General features: G+C 40.8%; 1 protein-coding gene and 1 long non-coding RNA gene across 17 annotated transcripts in view; both read right to left on the bottom strand.

Moving 5' to 3' along the window:
- CDC42BPA (CDC42 binding protein kinase alpha) overlaps positions 1-19,953 on the bottom strand; it is a 321,738-nt gene that overhangs the window by 80,836 nt on the left and 220,949 nt on the right. For all 16 annotated transcript variants that reach the window (XM_086694399.1, XM_086694385.1, XM_086694392.1 and 13 more), the window contains 2 exons: positions 11,947-12,052; positions 2,985-3,109 (listed from right to left, as the gene is read on the bottom strand). In XM_086694399.1, the coding sequence (XP_086550525.1) occupies positions 2,985-3,109; positions 11,947-12,052 (231 nt within the window). The remainder of the gene's footprint in view (positions 1-2,984; positions 3,110-11,946; positions 12,053-19,953) is intronic.
- Positions 5,464-10,287, bottom strand: LOC147572759 (uncharacterized). The gene is made up of 2 exons (XR_015246301.1): positions 10,156-10,287; positions 5,464-9,904 (listed from the first exon to the last, which is right to left on the bottom strand). It is a non-coding gene; the product is annotated as an uncharacterized LOC147572759 (long non-coding RNA).

Here is a 19,953-nt window from a genome sequence, read left to right as displayed (position 1 = left end):
AGCAAATAACCTCCCCATTGTGTGCCCCACGGGCTCTTCAGATCACTGTTTCCATGTCATCTATCTCCAGGCTGTTGGCCTGCCTTCTCTCCAAGAGCAGCGCAGTGCCCTCCAGGTTCTATTTCCCACTGACCTTTAAAAGTCCAGTCTTCAAGCTCTGCTGGTTCCAAGAACTCACAAAATTTAGTCCCTCTTGTTTTCTAAGCCAATGGCTGTGGGGAGATGTTCTCTTATGAGTTCCCTTGTGTGCTCCTCTCTCTCTCACCGTTCTCCATGACCATGGCTCCCTCCCTTCGGCAGCAGCCAGGATTCGTTTCTCCCCAAACCAGGTCTCTGCACTTCCTACCTTCTTCAATGTGACCTCTTCTCTCTAATTGTGGAGTCTGTTCTGTCAGTCTTCAGGTGAATTTCTGGGGTATTTTGTCAGATTTGATAGTTATCTAGTTGTATTCACGGGATGAGCTGAGCCTAGGGTCCTCCTACTCCACTGCCATCTTCCTATTTCTAGCATCACTTCATTTAAAAAAAAAAATTTTTTTTAACATTTATTCATTTTTGAGAGACAGAAAGAGACAGGGCATGAGCGGGGAAGGGGCAGAGGGAGGGAGACACAGAATGTGAAGCAGGCTCTCAGGCTCTGAGCTGTCAGCACAGAGCCTGATGCGGGGCTGGAACCCACGGACTGTGAGATCATGACCCGAGCCGAAGTTGGACGCTCAACCGACTGAGCCACCCAGACGCCCCTAGCATCACTTCATTTTTTAACGTACAGACTGAAAACTCAAAACAGCCTGAGACTCTTTACTTTTTAAGCATGAACAGAATATCCCAGATTTACTTCCAAGAACGTGAGAAGTCTGAGAACATGGACTACGTCTTTTACTTTTACCCTATTACGTATTTAATAATTAGCTACCTAATATTTTAGCCCATTTCTAAATAACAGCTTTTATGTAAAGTGACTTGCTTGCATTCCTGATTTCTTCTGCACATTTCACTTGAATGTGAAAAGTCTAAAATGATGGTTTTGTGGTATCACCTGAAAACTTTCACCTTCATCCTTTCTACTAACCCTTTCCAGAGTTTGCCTTTAAAGCTTATTTCCTTTACTACTAAAACTTATTTCCTTACTTCTCATTCCATCTGAACCCATCATGTCTGTCACTAGAAAAAATTAGTTGTCTAGGAACTCTGGCTTTGGCCAGATCATCTTTGTTTTCTGTAAAGTCATTTTCAGCAACAGCTTAATTATAAGTTTGATTACATAATAATGTAGTTGCAAATGAAGAGTCAGTTTTTTTTTTGTTTTGCCACCACCAGTTCTAAGTAGTTAAGAGTCATAATTTTTGATATTATTTTTTTAATTTTTTAATGTTTATTTTTGAGAGAGAGAGAGACAGAGCGTGAGCAGGGGAGGGGCAGAGGGAGAGGGAGACACAGAATTTGAAGGAGGCTCCAAGCTCTGAGATGTCAGCACAGAGCCCAATGCGGGGCTCAAACCCCTGAACAGTGAGATCATGACTTGAGCCGAAGTCGGCGCTTAACCGACTGAGCCACCAGGTGCCCTGACATTATTTTTTTAAGTTTTATTTTGAGAGAGAGAATGTGCGTGCATAAGTGGGGGAGGGGTGGCGGTGAGAGAGAGACAGAGAGACAGAGACAGAGACAGAGAGAGAGAGAGAGAGAACCCTGAGAAGGCTCCATAATATCAGCACAGAGCCTGATGCAGGGCTCAGACCCACAAACTGTGAGATCATGGCCTGAGCCCAAACCAAGAGTCAGATGTTTAACCAACTGAGACACCCAGGTGGCCCCGTAATTTTTGGTATTATAAGCTTGGCTAAAAATTACAATGATTTTGCTTTAGAAATGTAGACTTGATAACAAGGACACAAATTAACCATTAATGAATCATTAACTGTTTGGAACACAACCACATTTCCACAATTTGGGCATTTTCGTTTAGATATGCATTTAACGGTCACATTCATAAGCCAAAGGTGAGTGAACACAAGAGTTCTGTAGTTAGGCCTTTATCAAAATACTTGAGTCATCTGGGTAAGATCTCTTGCAGTGTTTATTCACTTCTGATTTTATTTAAGATGGAGGGTATGAATCTGCCGTAAGGTAGGAAAACGGAAAATGATGTTTGAAGAACCAAAATAAGAGTATAAGAAACTAAAATTCCCACCAAATGACTGGTCTATAGATACATAAAGAAACTAGTTGTTTTCATGCAAATTAAGCATCCATGATGTGCCAGAAAGAACCAAAAGGTTGAAAAGTAAATGTAAAAAGTGAAGCCACCTATTTTCATTACAAAATAAAGTCCCTATTGGATTCAACTTTCTTCATGTTTTATAAAAATATACACACTTTTACAAATGCCAGAATCGCTTAATGAAATAATGTGAAAGTTACTAAGGTGATTATTCCAAATTAAATCCTAAGAGCTTAAAGAATAGTTGATAATATGAAACTGTGACCATTTAAGGTTCTTACGGTGCCATGTGTGAATCAGTCTGTGGTATACGAAAGAAAGTGATGGCACATCTTCAGGCTCGAAATTCTTCTCCGGGCCGTCTGTTTCTTAAAATAATCGCAAACAGCAATTTTGGTCTTACAAAGGAATTCTTATAGCTAGTGAATGAGTTCCTTCAGTTTTTTTAAGGACCAACTGTCTTAGAATAACCTTTTCTTTTCTTTCCTTTTCTTAGAAACACCAGTTTTCAATGAAGCCGTGGAAGGTGGACACGGGCTACTTGTTGCATTGGGGAAAAGAGGAACAGTTGAAAATATACAAGAATACGGATCAGTAATAAATAACAGGTCAGTAATAAAATTATGCTTCTCAGGGAAAGTTATTTGTCAAAGCGATAAAACAAGGGGGAAAAAAAACCCACGTTAGTAGCCTTGCGGAATTCACGCCAACTTGGCCGTATGTCTAAAATCACCCACAAAAACACACTGAAATGAGTACTCACCACTGAATGATTTCCGTGATTTGAGCTTCCCAATGCGCAACCGATTCTTTCTTGTCTGCCAGGTCTTTCACCTCCTCTTCTAACTGCTGGTTGCGTATACTTAAGTTCTCATACAAGGTGGTGAGCTGAAAGGCAGTTTTAAGACACGTGTGACTTTTGCGAACAGGAATGTAAGGTGCCCAGACGCCTCTTGTTAAATTTGATAACTCACCATATTCCGCTAAACACTGATGGTCTTCCTGATTTCTTATTAGACACCCTTCTGGTCACTGAATTTGGAAACATCGAATATTTTCTCTTCCTGCCTTTGCTTTTCCCCTACTCCTTGTGCTAAACTGCTTCCCTCTGCAAACCTCCAGTTGCCTGAAAACTCCCCAGGTTCCACTGATAACAACATCTCTTGGTTTTTTTCTTGATCTGAAAATCTCTATGTCATCCTTTTTAAAAAATAGAATCTTATAAAGAATTTCAAGCATATGTAAAAATGGGACAGTGTAAGTTAATTCCCATGAGCCCACACCCAACATCAACAATTATCACCTCGATGCCATTTTATTTTTTAAACATTTTTTAAATCTATTTTTGAGGGGCGCCTGAGTGGCGCAGTCGGTTAAGCGTCCGACTTCAGCCAGGTCACGATCTCGCGGTCCGTGAGTTCGAGCCCCGCGTCGGGCTCTGGGCTGATGGCTCAGAGCCTGGAGCCTGTTTCCGATTCTGTGTCTCCCTCTCTCTCTGCCCCTCCCCCGTTCATGCTCTGTCTCTCTCTGTCCCAAAAATAAATAAAAAATGTTGAAAAATCTATTTTTGAGACAGAGAGAGACAGATCATGAATGGGGGAGGGTCAGAGAGAGGAAAACACAGAATCGGAAACAGGCTCCAGGCTCAGCTGTCAGCACAGGGCCCGACGCGGGGCTCGAACTCACAGACCGTGAGATCATGACCTGAGCTGAAGTAGGAGGCTTAACCGACTGAGCCACCCAGGCGCTCCCGATGCCATTTTATTTGTATCCTGTCTTCTTCCTCCCTCCTCCTGTATTATTCTGCAGCAAATACCAGACACCTATAATTTTACATATATATTTCTGTGTATATCTCTTGCAAATAAGGCCCTCTCTTTGAAAATATAAGCACAGTGTTATTAAATTTAACAAGTTTCCTTATTATCATCACATAGGTAGTAACTTCAAATTTCCAGTTACCTCGAAAGATCAAAACACGTTAACAGTTTATTAAACTGAATCATGTTGCCAACAAGTAAACACAGATTAATGTTCCCTATGTCCTTTAAGTCTCTTTTATTTATACCAGGGACCGGGTGGTTTAAACGGGAGACATTTATTTCTCACAGTCCGGAGGCTGGAGAGTCCAGGATCGAGGTGTCAGCAGATTCAGGGTCTGGTGGGGCTGCCGCTGCTGGGTTCACAGATGGCGGTCTTCTGGCTGCCTCTTTATGAGGTGGGAGGCCTGAGAGGGGTCTCCGGGGTCGCTTTCATAGGGATAATAATCCCATCATGAGGGTTCCACCCTAGGCATTAACCACGACCCACAGGCAGCACCTCCTCATACTATCGTATGAGAGGTTACGTTTCAACATGGGGATTTTGGAGGGACGTAAACATTCCAGTCTATGGCAGCTCCCCTCCAGAACTTTTACTTTTCTTGTAATTTATTTGTTGAAAAAAGTAGGTTGTTGGTCTTGCAGAGTTTTGAAGTCTCAATTTCTGCTTTCATTTTTGAAAGATTTTTTTTTTTTTTGGATGTATAGAACATTCTAAGTTGGCAATAATCATCCTCCAGCACTTTGAAAATGTCATTCCTTTTTATTCCCTGTTTTTATTCCTGTTTGATTTCATTTTTTTCTGTTGGGAAGTCAGCTTTCGGTTTAACTTTTACTCGTTTGAATATAATGTGACTTTCTGCTCTGATTGCTTTTAGGATTTTCTTTAGCTGCAAGTTTTTAGTCGATTTTCTCTGATGTCCCTAAGTGGGTTTTAGTTTCTATGTATCACGTTTAGGGTTTGTGGCATTTCCTGAATTTGTACGTAAATGTTTCTCATAAGGTTTGGAAAATTATGGGCCATGTACTCTTCACATACTGTTTTTGCCAGTCTCTCTGTCCTCTCCATCTGGGAAAGCAAATATTTGTACATCAGATCTTTATACCATGTCCCCTAATTTCTGTCCTCTTCTAGGTATTTCCATCCTTTCTAATCTCTACCCATACTTTAGCCTGGAATTTTTTTTTACTTATCCACTCTTTTCTTTGGCTCTTTCCAATCTGCTGTTAAAATCTTCTATTGGGTATTTCGGTTATTTTAGTTTTTACTTCTAGAGGTGCCACCTGACTCTTTTGTATACATTCCAGTTGTCTGCTGAAATTCATCACATTTCCTATTTTCTATCATACAGTTATTTTAAATTTTCATTTATGAAAATTCTCATGGGAATCTCTGCGGGTTTATTTATATGGACTGTCTAGTTTTCATTTTTTCTTTCCTTATTTTGTTTTTGCAATATTTTTACTCTTGGTTTTCAGTGATGCAGTTATATCTCCTAGTATGCATGGTAATTGTTTAATGCATGCCACACATTTTATATGAAAATTTTAGAGGTAATTTGAGGCTCAGTATAATATCCCCCTCTTTAGACCCAAGATAGGTCAGGTACTGCAGGCTGGTTTTCAGTCATTGAGAGTGCTCATCTCTCTCCAGTTCACTCTTACTCCTAAAATGTAGCCTTTCAATGAGTCCAAAGAAAGCTTGTATTTCTCTCTCCAAACCTGTGGAATACTGTGCTCAGCTTCCTGGCTCCTCAGCTACTGCTTTCCTATCAGCAAATGCTTCAAGGAAAACCAGCACCGAGTGCTGGGCTCAACGCCCTGCACTGCTCTGCTATGGGATCTTGGTCAGTAAAGAAGGCTGCCCTCTTCACTCTCCAATGCCTTGCTGCAGATAAATACAGTGGGAAATTAAAACAAGTAAAGAATAAATCCAGCTCTTGCGGAGGTGGTGGGTATGATGCAAGCTAATCTGTCCTAGTCAGAAGCAAAAGTTCCTGCTTTAATACATTTTTAAAAATGTATGATAAAATATTTGCATTCAATTTTTATCTCATGGTTACATTTTCTCTCATAAATGGTCTCAAGCTGCGTTAGTTAGTATTCCTTTCTTGCTTTTTGGTATGTTTTACAGAGATACTGTGTTCATTTCCTTTCAATTACTCAACTTGAAGAAGATGAATTTTTCCTAGAAGAGCTATTTACAGGTCTGTGGAGATGAGGGGCCTGGTGATGGTTTAATTGTATGTGCTAACTTGACTGGGCCACACAAGGTACCCACATGTGATCAGGGCGTGTCTGTGACAGTGCCTCTGGATGAGATTAACACTTGAATCAGTAAACTGAATAAAGCAGATTGCCCTCCCTAACATAGTAGGCCCATCCGATCAGCTAAAGCCCCAAAGAACAAAAAGATTGACCCTAGTGAGTCAAACCTCCTCCTGTCTCAATGCCTTCAAGCTGGGATGTTGGTTTCTCCTGCCTTTGGACTCTTACTGAAACAGCAACTCCTCCCGGGTCTCAAGCCCTTTGGACTCAGACGGAAACTACATTGTAGGCTCCCCTGGGTCTCCGGGCTGCAAACTGCAGGTCTTGGGACTTGTCAGCCTCCATAATCAGGTAAGCAAATTCCTTACAATAAGTATCTTTACACATACGTGTGTGTGTGTGTGTGTGTGTGCATGTGTATGTTAGGTTTAGTTTCTAATACAGGCTGAAACCATGTTCTAAGTCAGGGATCTGCAAGCTTTCCAGTAAAGCATTAGATAGTATGTATTTTTGGCTTTGTGGGCTACATGTGGTCTCCATCACATCTTGTTCTTCTTAGAAAAACCTACTTATAAGTGTAAAAACTCTTCTTAGTTCATGGGTCATAAAGAAACAGTCTGAGAGCCGGATTTGTCTACAGGCCACATACGCCAACTTCTCCATCTAAATGTATCAGCAATTCTCCTAATGACCCAGGGTTTTTCTTGCGTGTGTTTTGGCCTATCCTTCTGTGAGAGAGAGACACTTATGACACAACCCAATGTGGTTTCATTTCTTCCACTCTACCAAAGGAACACAGCTGTAATTCCCTGTTTAACCCTATGCCCAACCTCATGGTCTTCTCAGAATGAAATGGGGTCCAGAGAAGCTATCAAGGCCCACGTACACCCTCAGCTGCCTATTAAGAAGGGATTTAAGTTCCGTACCTCAAGGGGTGCCACTTACGTCTGAAAACGTACTTTACCGGCTCTCTTCTTTTTACAGATTTACTGAGGTATAATTTACCTGTAATGAAACTCATCCGTTACAAGTGTATGGTTCAAAGATTTTTAATAAATTTAAGCAGTCGTGCAACAATCACCACAATCCCGTTTTGGAACACTTCTAGTACGAGAAATTTCCCCAGTGCTGGTTTGCAGTCAATCCTGGCTCCCACCCTGAGTTCCAGGCATCACGGATCTGTTTTCTGCTTCTCTGGTTTTGCTTTTCTTAGCAATTTAATACCTCATCATATTATTGAGGTTCAACCACAGTGTTGCACGTATCAGAAATCCATTCCTTTCTACAGCTGAGTAGTAGACTATCATATGGATAATAGGAAACCTTATTTGCCTGTTCATTAGTTGGTGGGCATGTGTATTGTTTCCAGTGGTTTGCTTTTGGGAAGAATGGTGCTATGCACATTCACATACAAGTCTTTAAAACGGCTCTGTTTTTAATTCTCTTACATAAGTAAGTAGGAAAATTTCTGGGTCACGTGGTAAGTGTATGCTTAACTTTCTGAGAACTTTTGAAACTGTTTCTAAAGTGGCTCTCCCACCTTCCACGCCTGCAAGCAGCGTGGGATTTTCAGTTCCCCCACGTTCTTGCCAACAGCAGGTATGGTCATTCTTATGGATTCTGTCCATTCTTGAGGGTGTACAGCTGCACGTGACCGTGGTTTTAACTGGCGTTTTCCTGACCACAATGAACATCTGTGCACAAGCTGATCTGCCATTCATAGGTCTTTCATGAAATGTCTGTTCAAAAACTTTCCCCATTTTTTTCAATGGGTTGTTTGTATTTCTTTCTTATTAACGAGTGTTAAGAGTTCCTTCTCCATTTCGAGTATGTTTCTTCTGCAAATGTGTCTTTCGCCCATTAACGGGGGTCCATCTCTCCACTCGTTCAGACATTCCTTCACTTATCTCAGCAATGTTTCGGAGCGGTCTTCCTCCCCTTACTTCCCAGAGCTCCGAAATCATTGTTTTTGACAATCGTGTCCACCTTGAAATGTTTCTTTTCTTGAGAGGATTCATCAATCTCTTCATGTTAGCCTAGCCAGAAGTCTACCAGCTGTTTCTGAAATTTCTTCTGGCAGATGCAACGTCTTCGCTAATTCCTACAACACACCTTTTTTGACAGCCCTTCCAACTAATTTGTGAGTGACGTCAACTAGATGTTTGCAGGAAGGAGAGGAAATGCAGATTTTGCACGGCTATGTTACGACACCTACAAGTGGTTTTAAGTAGATTTGTTTGGTATTACTCAGAGAAATACTAATATTTTCATTACTACTGAATAAAAGCATGGACTCTGGAGCCAGATTGCCTGTGTCCAAATTCCGTTTGGCCACTTCCTGGTTCTCTGATTAGGAAAGGAGCTTCATTCCCTCTGCCTCAGTTTCCTCATCTATAAAATGGCAAGAATAATTGGGTACACCTCACAGAGCTTTTGTGAGGATAAAATGATTTATATAAAGTAACTCATTAGTACATTCTACCTAAGGGTCTGTTCATTTTGCTTCTTTGGAAATGAGAAGGTTTTGCTATTTGTACATTGACATATTTGGCTTATAGTAATTATAAGACTACATAAGAATATGGAAACAGGCTCAGGACATTTTAAGTGAAAAGGCAGATGAGAAAATGGAATGTATATATGACTGCACTTACGTAATAGTATATATATAAACAAAATCTGGAAAGGAACATATAAAATTACCATAGTTGTTTTGTGGTGAGATCATGGGTTAACTTTTATGTTAAATATATTCCACGTTTTTTATAATTCTGTTTTTTTGTAAAATAGTGTGATTTAAAACCAAGACAAAAATAATATTTTTCCTGACTGGAAAATCATTTACTTTCACTTCCTAACATATATGGCTAATTTTATTTGCCATAAATTATCTTTAAAAGAAAATTTTTTTTATGTTTATTTTTTTGGGGGAGAGAGAGAGAGAGAGAGAGGTCAAGCAGGGGAGGGGCAGAGAGAGAGGGAGACACAGAATTCAAAGCAGGCTCCAGGCTCCGAGCTGTTGGCACTGAGCCCGATGTGGGGCTCGAACTCATGAACTGAGAGATCATGACCTGAGCCAAAGTCGGAGACTTAACCGACTGAGCCACCAAGCCGCCCCTGTAATAAATTTAGCAGACTTCTGAAAATATCAACACACTTTCTTTTGATTTCCTTTAAAATTTTAATTTTTAGAGTTTAAAACTGTGCATGTGAGAATCTCTTCATGAGATTAATTATGTAAGTTTGAAAATTAACCTAAGAGTTGCCTTCTGGCTTCTATACCAGAAGTTCTGTTTGAATCCCTTCACTGGGTTCCAGATGGAAGGGCTGGAACAACAATGGCAAAAGTACTCTGGTTACTCCTCCTGGCAAAAATATACAGTTCGAACCAAACCAGAAAATGAACGAACAGAAGAAACAGTGCTCAGGTAGGTGAACCGACAGTTAAGGAGGAAGAAAGCAAAGGCTGAATAAAAAGAGCAAAAATTGGGAAGGGGCTTAAATGGTAGCAGAACCCAGGTCTGTCTCTACTGCTCCAGGAATGAATATTTCCTTGTTATCATTTGTCGTTAAATATTTGCCCTCAGAGGAGCGCCTGGGTGGCGCAGTCGGTTAAGCGTCCGACTTCAGCCAGGTCACGATCTCGCGGTCCGTGAGTTCGAGCCCCGCGTCGGGCTCTGGGCTGATGGCTCAGAGCCTGGAGCCTGTTTCCGATTCTGTGTCTCCCTCTCTCTCTGCCCCTCCCCCGTTCATGCTCTGTCTCTCTCTGTCCCAAAAATAAATAATAAAAAAAAAAGTTGAAAAAAAAAAAATTAAAAAAAAAAATATTTGCCCTCAGAGTTCTACTCCTATCCTTCATCAGAGCTTTCACGTTAGTAAGAAAAGGTAACATTCTATTTTTACAAGCTTCGGGGACAAGCTTTTATTTTTATCCTTCACATCTCATCAAAATCCAAAGAGTATTGCTTAAAAATGAAATATGTGTTTCTCGTAAACTCAACAGAACTTTATGGTTAGTGATGAAAAAAACCAAGGAGTGAATACAAGATTTGATCTACATTCAATTTGATTGTTTCTCAGTATAATTTTTCTTGAACTGTATACATTTTCTACTAGAAACTACATGAAGAGGCCTTCTAGAGTTTAATTACATTTCTTACCTCAAGGTAACTCGTAAGAGAATCTTAAATTCTGTCTTATAGACAGAAATAGTGTTTTATTTTACAGTCGTTATTAGTCAACACATGAAAAAAACAATTATGTGACTTAAATTTTATGGGGATAAAATTCAAATGTGATTAGTTTTATTTAAATGGAAATAACGAAAAGTCACACGGTAACTTTCACATGCTCTCTGTACTCTTAACAAAACACTCATACTACCTTTGGGCCACTTCCCACAGAGTTTGTGTACATTCTTTCTCAAGTAGTTTTCAACCGAACAAGCAAGGTCATTTTTAAATGTGTAAAAAACCAAACAGTCATGGGGTAAGTAGTGAAAGATACGGAACGCAGTGGAAAACAGAACAAAGAGCCTCTCTTTTATGACTATTTAGTCATGGGCTTTCAATTCATGACTCTTTCAGTCATGGTCATTATTAGTTACTGGAATAATTAATAGTTGAACAAAATATTTTTACGGGAGGAAAATCCTAGAAATCACTATAAAATACAATTACCCAAACGTTCTCATTTAAATGTAAATATGATTACTAAAACATGTGGATAATATTAGGATTTTTACAACTGTTTGTTAGGAACTGACAAAAGAAATGCAAAAGGATGGCAGTTCAAAAAATCTGAGCTACTAAATGGAAAAACATTCCCTTTATGTATTTGAAATTTCGTTCATAAATCTGGCTGAGTCTAAGTTTAATCTATGGTTCTGTTCTTTACTTGAGCTACAGAATTTCGGTGGAGCTTCGCTTCTTTTTCTCTTCTTTTCTTTTCTTTTCTTTCTTTCAGTATTTATTTACTTATTACATATAGAGAAAGAGATTGAGAGAGTGAGCAGGGGAGGGGCAGATAGAGAGGGAGACAGAGAATCCCAAGCAGTCTGCACGCTGTCAGCACAGAGCCCGGTGCGGGGCTCAAAACCACAAACTGTGAGATCATGACCTGAGCCGAAGCCAAGAGTCAGATGCTTCACCGCCTGAGCCCCCCGGGCGCCCACAGGCAGAGTAGGTTTCTCTGGATTCCTACCCACCAAGGATATTATTTCTAGCTACAGGTAGTTCTCCACCATGAACATGAAATCATGGTTGTCAAACCCGCCCCAGTTTGGCCTAATTGTTCCTGCTCTTGCCAAGGGCCAGCTTAACTTCGGCAGCCATGACAGAGTTAAGGGACAAATATGAGAGGAAAGAGTAAAAAGAGAACAGATGGAAAGTGAAAGAAAGAAAAGAGGCTCAAAAAATAAGAGGGATGAAGAAGAAGAGGGGATAAGGAAAGCCGTATCCAGAGCCCCCACACGGACGGGTGGAAGGAAGCCCCGCCTGCACCCCACAAGTAATCCTTGTGTATAAGGAGGGGTGCTAAGTCTGAGTTGTGCCAAGTAGAAGACCGGGCTCAATTTCTGTCACCGTGCTGGACGTCCAGAACCTGCTCAAGGAGGGGAGATCAGATTGCAGCACTCACCTTATCAAGTTCACTTGTCAGTTTCTTATTTTCTTCAGTTAACAACACTTTTTCTCTTTCGTACTGTTGTTTGAACTCGTTTTCAAATTCTTCCCTTTCACTTTGACTAACACAATTCAAAACAGAAGACGAAAAAAAGGAATTGAGTCAGAGGTGAGACGACTTCCCAGACTGGCTGCTGTTCCTCATTTTACTCTGAAAAGTCGCACCATCTTGAAGGTGCCAAGTCCCAATCCTCCCCCTTAAAATTAAAAGTCACAATCATTTCCTTTTAATTAATAGATCTGTCTGCCCAACATCTACTTTGTTTTTCATTTGAAACTCTGAGGAAGGCATCTGCGATCTGTAGTCATCATGATTGTGCTCACATTATGTGGCTGCACACAGACCACAAAGTACGGGCAAAGGTGGAGGTCAGGGAAAGAGGGGGACAGTGGGCGCCACATGATTCCTTCTCGGCTTGAGAGTGCTAGCAAACCCTCAGTGCCATTTCCAACAGTCCTCTCAATGTATTCAGGCCTTCCTCTCAGCCCTTCCTTCCTTCTTCCTTAAGTACGTACCTATCTACATACACACATATGCATGCACACACAAAAAATTTAATATTGTAAAACTTATTCATTTATGTTTATTTATTATTTTTGAGAGAGAGAGAGAGACAGACAGACAGACAGACAGACAGCGTGGGCGGGGGAGGGGAAGACAGAGAGGGAGACACAGAATCCGAAGCAGGCTCCAGGTTCCGAGCTGTCAGCACAGAGCCCGATGCGGGGCTCGAACTCGCGAATTGCGAGATCATGACCTGAGCTGAAGTCAGATGCTTACCCACCCAGGCACTCCTATACAACTTATTTAAAGAGATAGTTCTGAGGGGCACAAGTGATTCACCCTTAGAGGCAAAAAGAGTTCTAACAGACTTTGTACAAAACACCAAAGAGAGAAAGGGGAATCAGTGTTCAAACATGGAGTTGCTATACAGATGAAGATCTATCTATCTATTTTTTGTTGTTGTTGTTTAGAGAGAGCACAAGCACAAGTGTGTGTGAAGGGGAGAGAGGCAGAGGGAGAGACAGAATTTTAAGCAGACTCCACACTGGGCATGGAGGGCACCCAGATGCCCCAAAGAGGCTTATTCTAAACAACCAATGGGTCCATGAGTAAATAAAAAAGAAATAAATTCATCAAAAAATACATGGAGACAAAGGACAATGAAAACGCAGTGGTCCAAAATCTTTGGGAGACAGCACAAGTTCTAAGAGGGAGCTATCCAGTAATAAAGGCTAACTGAACAAACAAGAAGCTCAAGTAAACAATCTAACTTTTTACCTCAATTAGAAAAAAAGACAAATGAAACCCAAAGTGGGTAGAAGGAGGGAAATAAAGAAGATCAGAGGAGAAATAAATGACACAGAGGGGCGCCTGGGGGGCTCAGTTGGTTAAGTGTCTGACTTTGACTCAGGTCATGATCTCACAGCTCGTGGGTTTGAGCCCCGTGTCGGGCTCTGTGCTGACAGCTCGGAGCCCGGAGCCTGCTTCAGATTCTGTGTCTCCCTCTCTCTCTGCCCCTCTCCCCCTTATGTCTCTCTCTCTCTCTCAAAAATAAATAAACATTAAAAAAATTAATAAAAAAAGAAATAAATGAAATAGAGATTAAAAAAAAAAACAAAAAAACAACAATGAAACCAAGAACTGGTTCTTTGAAAAGATAAAACAGAATTGATAAACGCTTACCCAGACTCATCAATAAAAAGACCCAAATACATTAAATCAGAAACAAGAGAAAAACTGACACTACAGAAATACAAAGAATCAAGAGAATTCTGTGAAAAATTATATGCCAACAAATTGGACAAACTAGCAGAAATGGATTAATTCCTAGAAATACACAATCTTCTAAACTGTATCAGGAAGACACAAAAAATCTGAATAGACCAATTACTAGTAACAATATTGAATCAATAATCAAAACACCACCAAAAAATAAAAATCCAGGACCAGATGGATTAACATGTGAATTCCACCAGACATTTAAAGAAGAGTTAATACCTGTTCTCCTCAAACTATTCCAACAAACAGAAGAGGACAGAAAACTTTCAAATTCATTCTATGAGGCCAGCATTACCCCATTACCAAAACCAGACAAAGACACCACCAAAAAGAAAAGGAAAAGGAAAAGGAAAAGGAAAAGGAAGAAAGGAAAGGAAAGGAAAGGAAAGGAAAGGAAAGGAAAGGAAAGGAAAGGAAAAGATAAAGAAAGAAAGAAAGAAAGAAAGAAAGAAAGAAAGAAAGAAAGAAAGAAGAAAACCACAGGCCAATATCCTTGATAAACATAGATGCAAAAATATTCAACAAAATATCAGCAAACTGTAGTCAACAATACATTAAAAGGATCATTCACCATGATCAAGTGGGAGTTATTCTGGAATATAAGGGTGGTTCCATATTCACAAATCAGTCAACATTATATACCACATCAACAAAATGAAGGATAAAAATTGTATGATTATCTTAAAGGACGCAGAAAAGGCATTTGACAAAATTCAACTACCCATTCATGCTAAAAACTTTCAGCAAAGCAGGTTTAGAGGGAATATATCTCAACATAATAAATGCCATATATGAAAAACCCACAAATAACATCAAATGCAATGGTGAAAAATTGAGAGCTTTTCCCCTAAGGTCAGGAACAAGACAAGGATGTTCATTCTCACTATTTTGATTCAGCATAAATAATACTGGAAGTCCTAGCCACAGGAATCTGACACACACACACACACACACACACACACACCACAGAAAAGAAGACAAGGGAAGGGAAGGGAAGGGAAGGGAAGGGAAGGGAAGGGAAGGGAAGGGAGAAGAGAAGAGAAGAGAAGAGAAGAGAAGAGAAGAGAAGAGAAGAGAAGAAAAGAAAAGAAAAGAAAAGAAAAGAAAAGAAAAGAAAAGAAAAGAAAAGAAAAAAGAAAAGAAAGGAAAAGATGTAAGAGGCACCCATACTGGCGAGGAAGAAGTTAAACTGTCACTGTTTGCAGATGACATGATACAATACATAGAAAACCCTAAAGACTTCACTAAAAAAAAAAAAACTACCAGTAGTAACAAATGAATTCAGCAAGGTTGCAGGATACAAAATTAAAACCCAGAAGTCAGTAGTATTTCACTAACACACTAATAACAAAGTAGGAGAAACAGAAATTAAGAAAACAACTGCTTTTACAATTATACCAACAAGAATAAATAAATACCTGGGAATAAACTTAACCAAGATGGTGAAAGACCATTTTGTACAAATGCTAATCTGTACTCTGAAAACTAGGACGGATGCTAAAGATGACACAAATGGAAAGATATCCTATGTTCATGGATTGGAAGAATTAATATTGCTAAAATGTTCCTACTAGCCAAAACAATCTATAGTTCAGGGCAATCCCTATGAAACTGGCAACAGCATTTTTCACAAAACTCGAACAAATACTACTAAAATTTGTACGGAACCACAAAAGACCCCAAGTAGCCAAGGCAATCTTGAGGAAGAAGAACAAAGCTGGGGGTGTACTACAAGATTTCAAGCTGTGCTACAAAGCTGTAGTGATTAAAACAGTTTGCTACTGGCACAAATACAGACACCTAAATCAATGGAACAGAGATCCCAGAAATAAACCCAAGCTTACATGTTCAATTAATCTATGACAAAGGAGGCAAGAACATACAATGGGGAAAAGAAGGTCTCTTCAATAAATGGTGCTGGGAAAACTGGACAGCTGCATGCAAAAGAATGAAACTGGGCCACTTTCTCACACCCTACACACAAAAAAACCATCAAGGTGAGACCTGACAAAAATACTAACAGAGAGCACAGGCAGTACTTTCTCTGACACTGACTGGCCATTGCAACATTTTTCTAGATATGTCTCCTAAGAAAGGGAAATGAAAGCAAAAATAAACTGTTGGGGCTACATCAAAAGAAAAAAAAAACAAAACTTTTGCACAGTGAAGGAAACCATCATCAACATGAAAAGCCAACCTACTAAATGGGAGAAGATATTTCCAAATGATGTGTCTGATATGGGGTTAATATCCAAAACATATAAAGAACTTACATAATTCAACAACAAAAAACAAAGGAGAAGAGGACCTGAATAGACATTTTTCCAAAGAAGACATCCAGATGGTCAACAGACACGTGAGAAGATGCTCAACATCATTCACCATCAGGGAAGTGCAAATCAAAACCCCAATGAGATATCCCCTTGCACCTGTCAGAATGGCTAAAATCAGAGAGACGACAAGTAAGTGTTGGCAAGGATGTGTAAAAAAGGGGATCCTTGTGCACTGTTGGTGGGAATGCAACTGGTGCAGCCACTGTGGAAAACAGTATGGAGGTCCCTCAAAAAAATTAAAAATAGATATACCGTGTGATCCAGGAATTCCACTATTTACCTACAGAAAATGAAAACACTAATTTGAAAAGATATATGCACCCTTATGTTTACTGCAGCATCATTTACAAAGCCAAGATACGGAAGCAACTTAAGTGTGCGTCAATGGACAAATGGATAAAGAAGATGTGTATACACACGATGGAATATTACACAGCCGTAAAAAGGGACGAGGTCTTGCCATTTGTGGTAACACGGGTGGACCTAGAGGGAATCACGTTAAGTGAGAGAAGCCAAACTGAGAAAGACAAATACCATATGATTTCACTCATATGTACCATCTAAAAAACAAAATGAATAAACAAACAAACGAAAAGCAGAATGAGACCTATAAAAACAGAGAACAAACATGGCTTCCAGAGGGGAGCGGGTGAGGGAAGCAGGGTGGGGGGTACAGGCTTCCACTTATGGAATGAATAAGATAAAGAAATAAAGGGCACAGCACAGGGAATACAGTGATACTGGAACGCTGCTGTGAGGTGACAGATGGCAGTTACACTTGTGGGGAACACAGAGTAACCGATAGAGAAGTTGAATCGCTGTGCTGTACGCCTGAAAGAAATGTAACACTTGAGTATAAGTGTCAACTTATACTTAATAAAAAAATTTGTAAGGAACGCTTTATATCTTAGCAATAAATGAAAGTCAATATGGATCTGTTCTGGGTAATTTCCTATGACTGATCCCGAGTCAACCGAGAACCTACGTACTGGCTGATTTTAAAAATGCGATGTTAAAAATCCCTTCCATTACTACATTAGTGAGTGTAAATGAAATTGTAATTTAAATGCTAACTTCTGGGAAAAGAAACCATTTTTGCTTGTGTGTAAGCAAATATGCTATGTTAAAAAATTATCTATAGTCAAAATATGAAATTCAGTCACGTTTAAGGATCTTTCTTGATTCAGAAGTAACTCCCAGCAATGAACAATGACAAAAACATGACAAAATACAAAGAGGCCTTTCAGAAAAAATGTGTACACAAATAAACGGAGTAAAATTTCTGTGAAATTATTCTTGCTTTTTCCCACCAGCACGAAACAGAGCAGAAGTCTCTTCCATAAGAGAACAGAATGAACAGTCTCCCCTAAGCCCTAGATCACATTTCCTTTTCCAATTCTCTGCCTTCTCGCTCATGGGAGCCGCCCGGAATCCCTGAGTCTGCTGTATCCCTTCCTCATCGCCTGGCTGCTTCTCACCACACAGAATCTGGCATCTGCCGCGCCACCGCCTCAAAACCCTGTTGTCCCACATTTCTGGTTCCAATCGCTCTCCTCCTAGTCTTGGTTCCCGCTGTGGGGTTTTTGCCCCTCCTGTTCCACGGAAATTGTTCTTATCAGAGTTACAACGAGCTTCCTAATGTTAAATTCAATGATCATTGTTTGGGCCTCATCTTACTTAATTCATACCTCATCTTGTTTAACGTATAGAAGACAGACTCGATATGCTTTCATCACATGGTCTCCAGGACACCAAATTAGTTAGGTCTTCTTCCCATCGTCCTTGCTGGCCACTTTGCTGTTTCTTCCTCATTAACCAACTTCCAAAGATCAGAGCACGCCAGGGCTCAGTGCCGGACCTTTGTGCCATCTACACCAACTGCTAAGGGATCTCAACTAGTCTCACTGCTTTAAATACCATGTGAGTGATCTAATACTCCTAGGATTTTATTTCTAGCCTGAAAACCCAGCTGATCTGTCCAACGGCCTGTGTGACATCTCCACGTGGGTGCCTAATACACATCTCAAACGGAACTTGTTTAAAATGAACTCCCGGTAATACTCTCATCCCCAACATGCTTCCCTTGCCCTGTTCCTTTCTAAACGGTAACTACATCCTCCTAATTGCTAAAGCCCCAGACCTCAGCACCATCCTTGGTCCTTCCTCTTCCCTTCTCATCCCACGTCTAAACCATCAACAAAAACCAGTATCTTTACTGTTCAGGAGCACAAGTATTCCAATGTTTCTTACCACCACTTCTGCCCCCACCCTGGGCCAAGTCACCACCCTCCTTTGCCCGGATTTCTGTGACAGCCTTCTCCAGGAGTTCAGGGCTTTTCTCCTCTTATCGAAGTCAGACTTTTTTTTTTTTTTTAATGTTTGTTTATTTTTGAGGGAAAGAGAGAGAGAGGAGAGTAGAGGAGAGGAGAGGAGAGGGGCAGAAAGAGAAGGAGACAGAGGATCTGAAGCAGGCTCTGTGCTGACAGCTCAGAGCCTGACGTGAGGCTTGAACTCACGAGCCATGAGATCATGACCTGAGCTGATGTCAGATGCCTAACCGACTGAGCCACCCGGGCGCCCCTAAGTCAGACTATTCCTGACCAGGTAGTCAGAGTAACCCTTTTAAAACACAACCCATTGGCTCGGAGCCTGGAGCCTGTTTCCGATGCTGTGTCTCCCTCTCTCTCTGCCCCTCCCCCGTTCATGCTCTGTTTCTCTCTGTCCCAAAAATAAAAAAAAAAATAAATAAAAAAAAAAAAATAAAAAAAAAAAAGTTGGGGGCGCCTGGGTGGCGCAGTCGGTTAAGCGTCCGACTTCAGCCAGGTCACGATCTCGCGGTCCGTGAGTTTGAGCCCCGCATCAGGCTCTGGGCTGATGGCTCGGAGCCTGGAGCCTGTTTCCGATGCTGTGTCTCCCTCTCTCTCTGCCCCTCCCCCGTTCATGCTCTGTTTCTCTCTGTCCCAAAAAAAAAAAAAAAAAAAAAAAAAAAAAAACAACAACAAAAAAAAAAAACACAACCCAGTATCTCAGCTTTCCACTCAAAATCCTGCGGTACTCCCCGCATCAGTTTTCCTCAGAGTAAATAACCAGACGTGACCTGCTATCGAGCCTTACGTGATCTGGCCCCTGTTCCCCCTCATACTCCTCTCCCAAGATTCTTTCCCCTTAAGTCTACTTCGGCCACACTGGCCTCCCTAAACCATTTATCTTAATAGACTTTATTTTTTAGAAAAGTTTTAGGTCCATAGCACAGATTTCCCACCTACTCCCCGCCCCCAAACACGGTACAGCCCCCACAACATCACCCCCCGCCAGAGTGGAACATTTGTTACAGTTAGTGAACTTACATCTGGCAGGTCGTTATCACTCCAACTCCACAGCTCACGTTAGGGTCTGGACACGTGTGTAACGGCATGTACCCATCACTGTAGCATCACACCAGGAGACTGCCCTGGACATCCTGCCCTGGCGTCCTCCTGGACATCACATCCGCCCCCCTCCCCCAATCCCTGGCACCCACTCATCTTTTTACTGTCTCCACAGTATTGCCTTCTCATTATTTTTTTTAACAGGCTGTTCTCCACATAGAATGTTCTTCTACATCTGCACAGACGCCCCCACTTTCTTCAGTCCTTCTCATCGCAATTTTTCCAGACCAGCCTATTATACACAATTTCATTGCCCCCTTAATGCCTCATGGCCCCATCCTGTGCTTTATGTTGTTCCTGGCATTTATCATTACCTAACATATTCTATATTTTACTTATTTTGTTTACAGCCCTTCACCTGGCTAAAGGAAAGCTCCACACGGACAGAGATTTGTCTGTCTGTCCACTGCCACGTTCCC

This window comes from Puma concolor, chromosome E4 (assembly GCF_028749965.1).
Source record: "Puma concolor isolate L17-30 chromosome E4, mPumCon1.1.hap2, whole genome shotgun sequence".
Taxonomy (NCBI): domain Eukaryota; kingdom Metazoa; phylum Chordata; class Mammalia; order Carnivora; family Felidae; genus Puma; species Puma concolor.
This window is presented reverse-complemented; position numbering and strand designations above follow the sequence as displayed.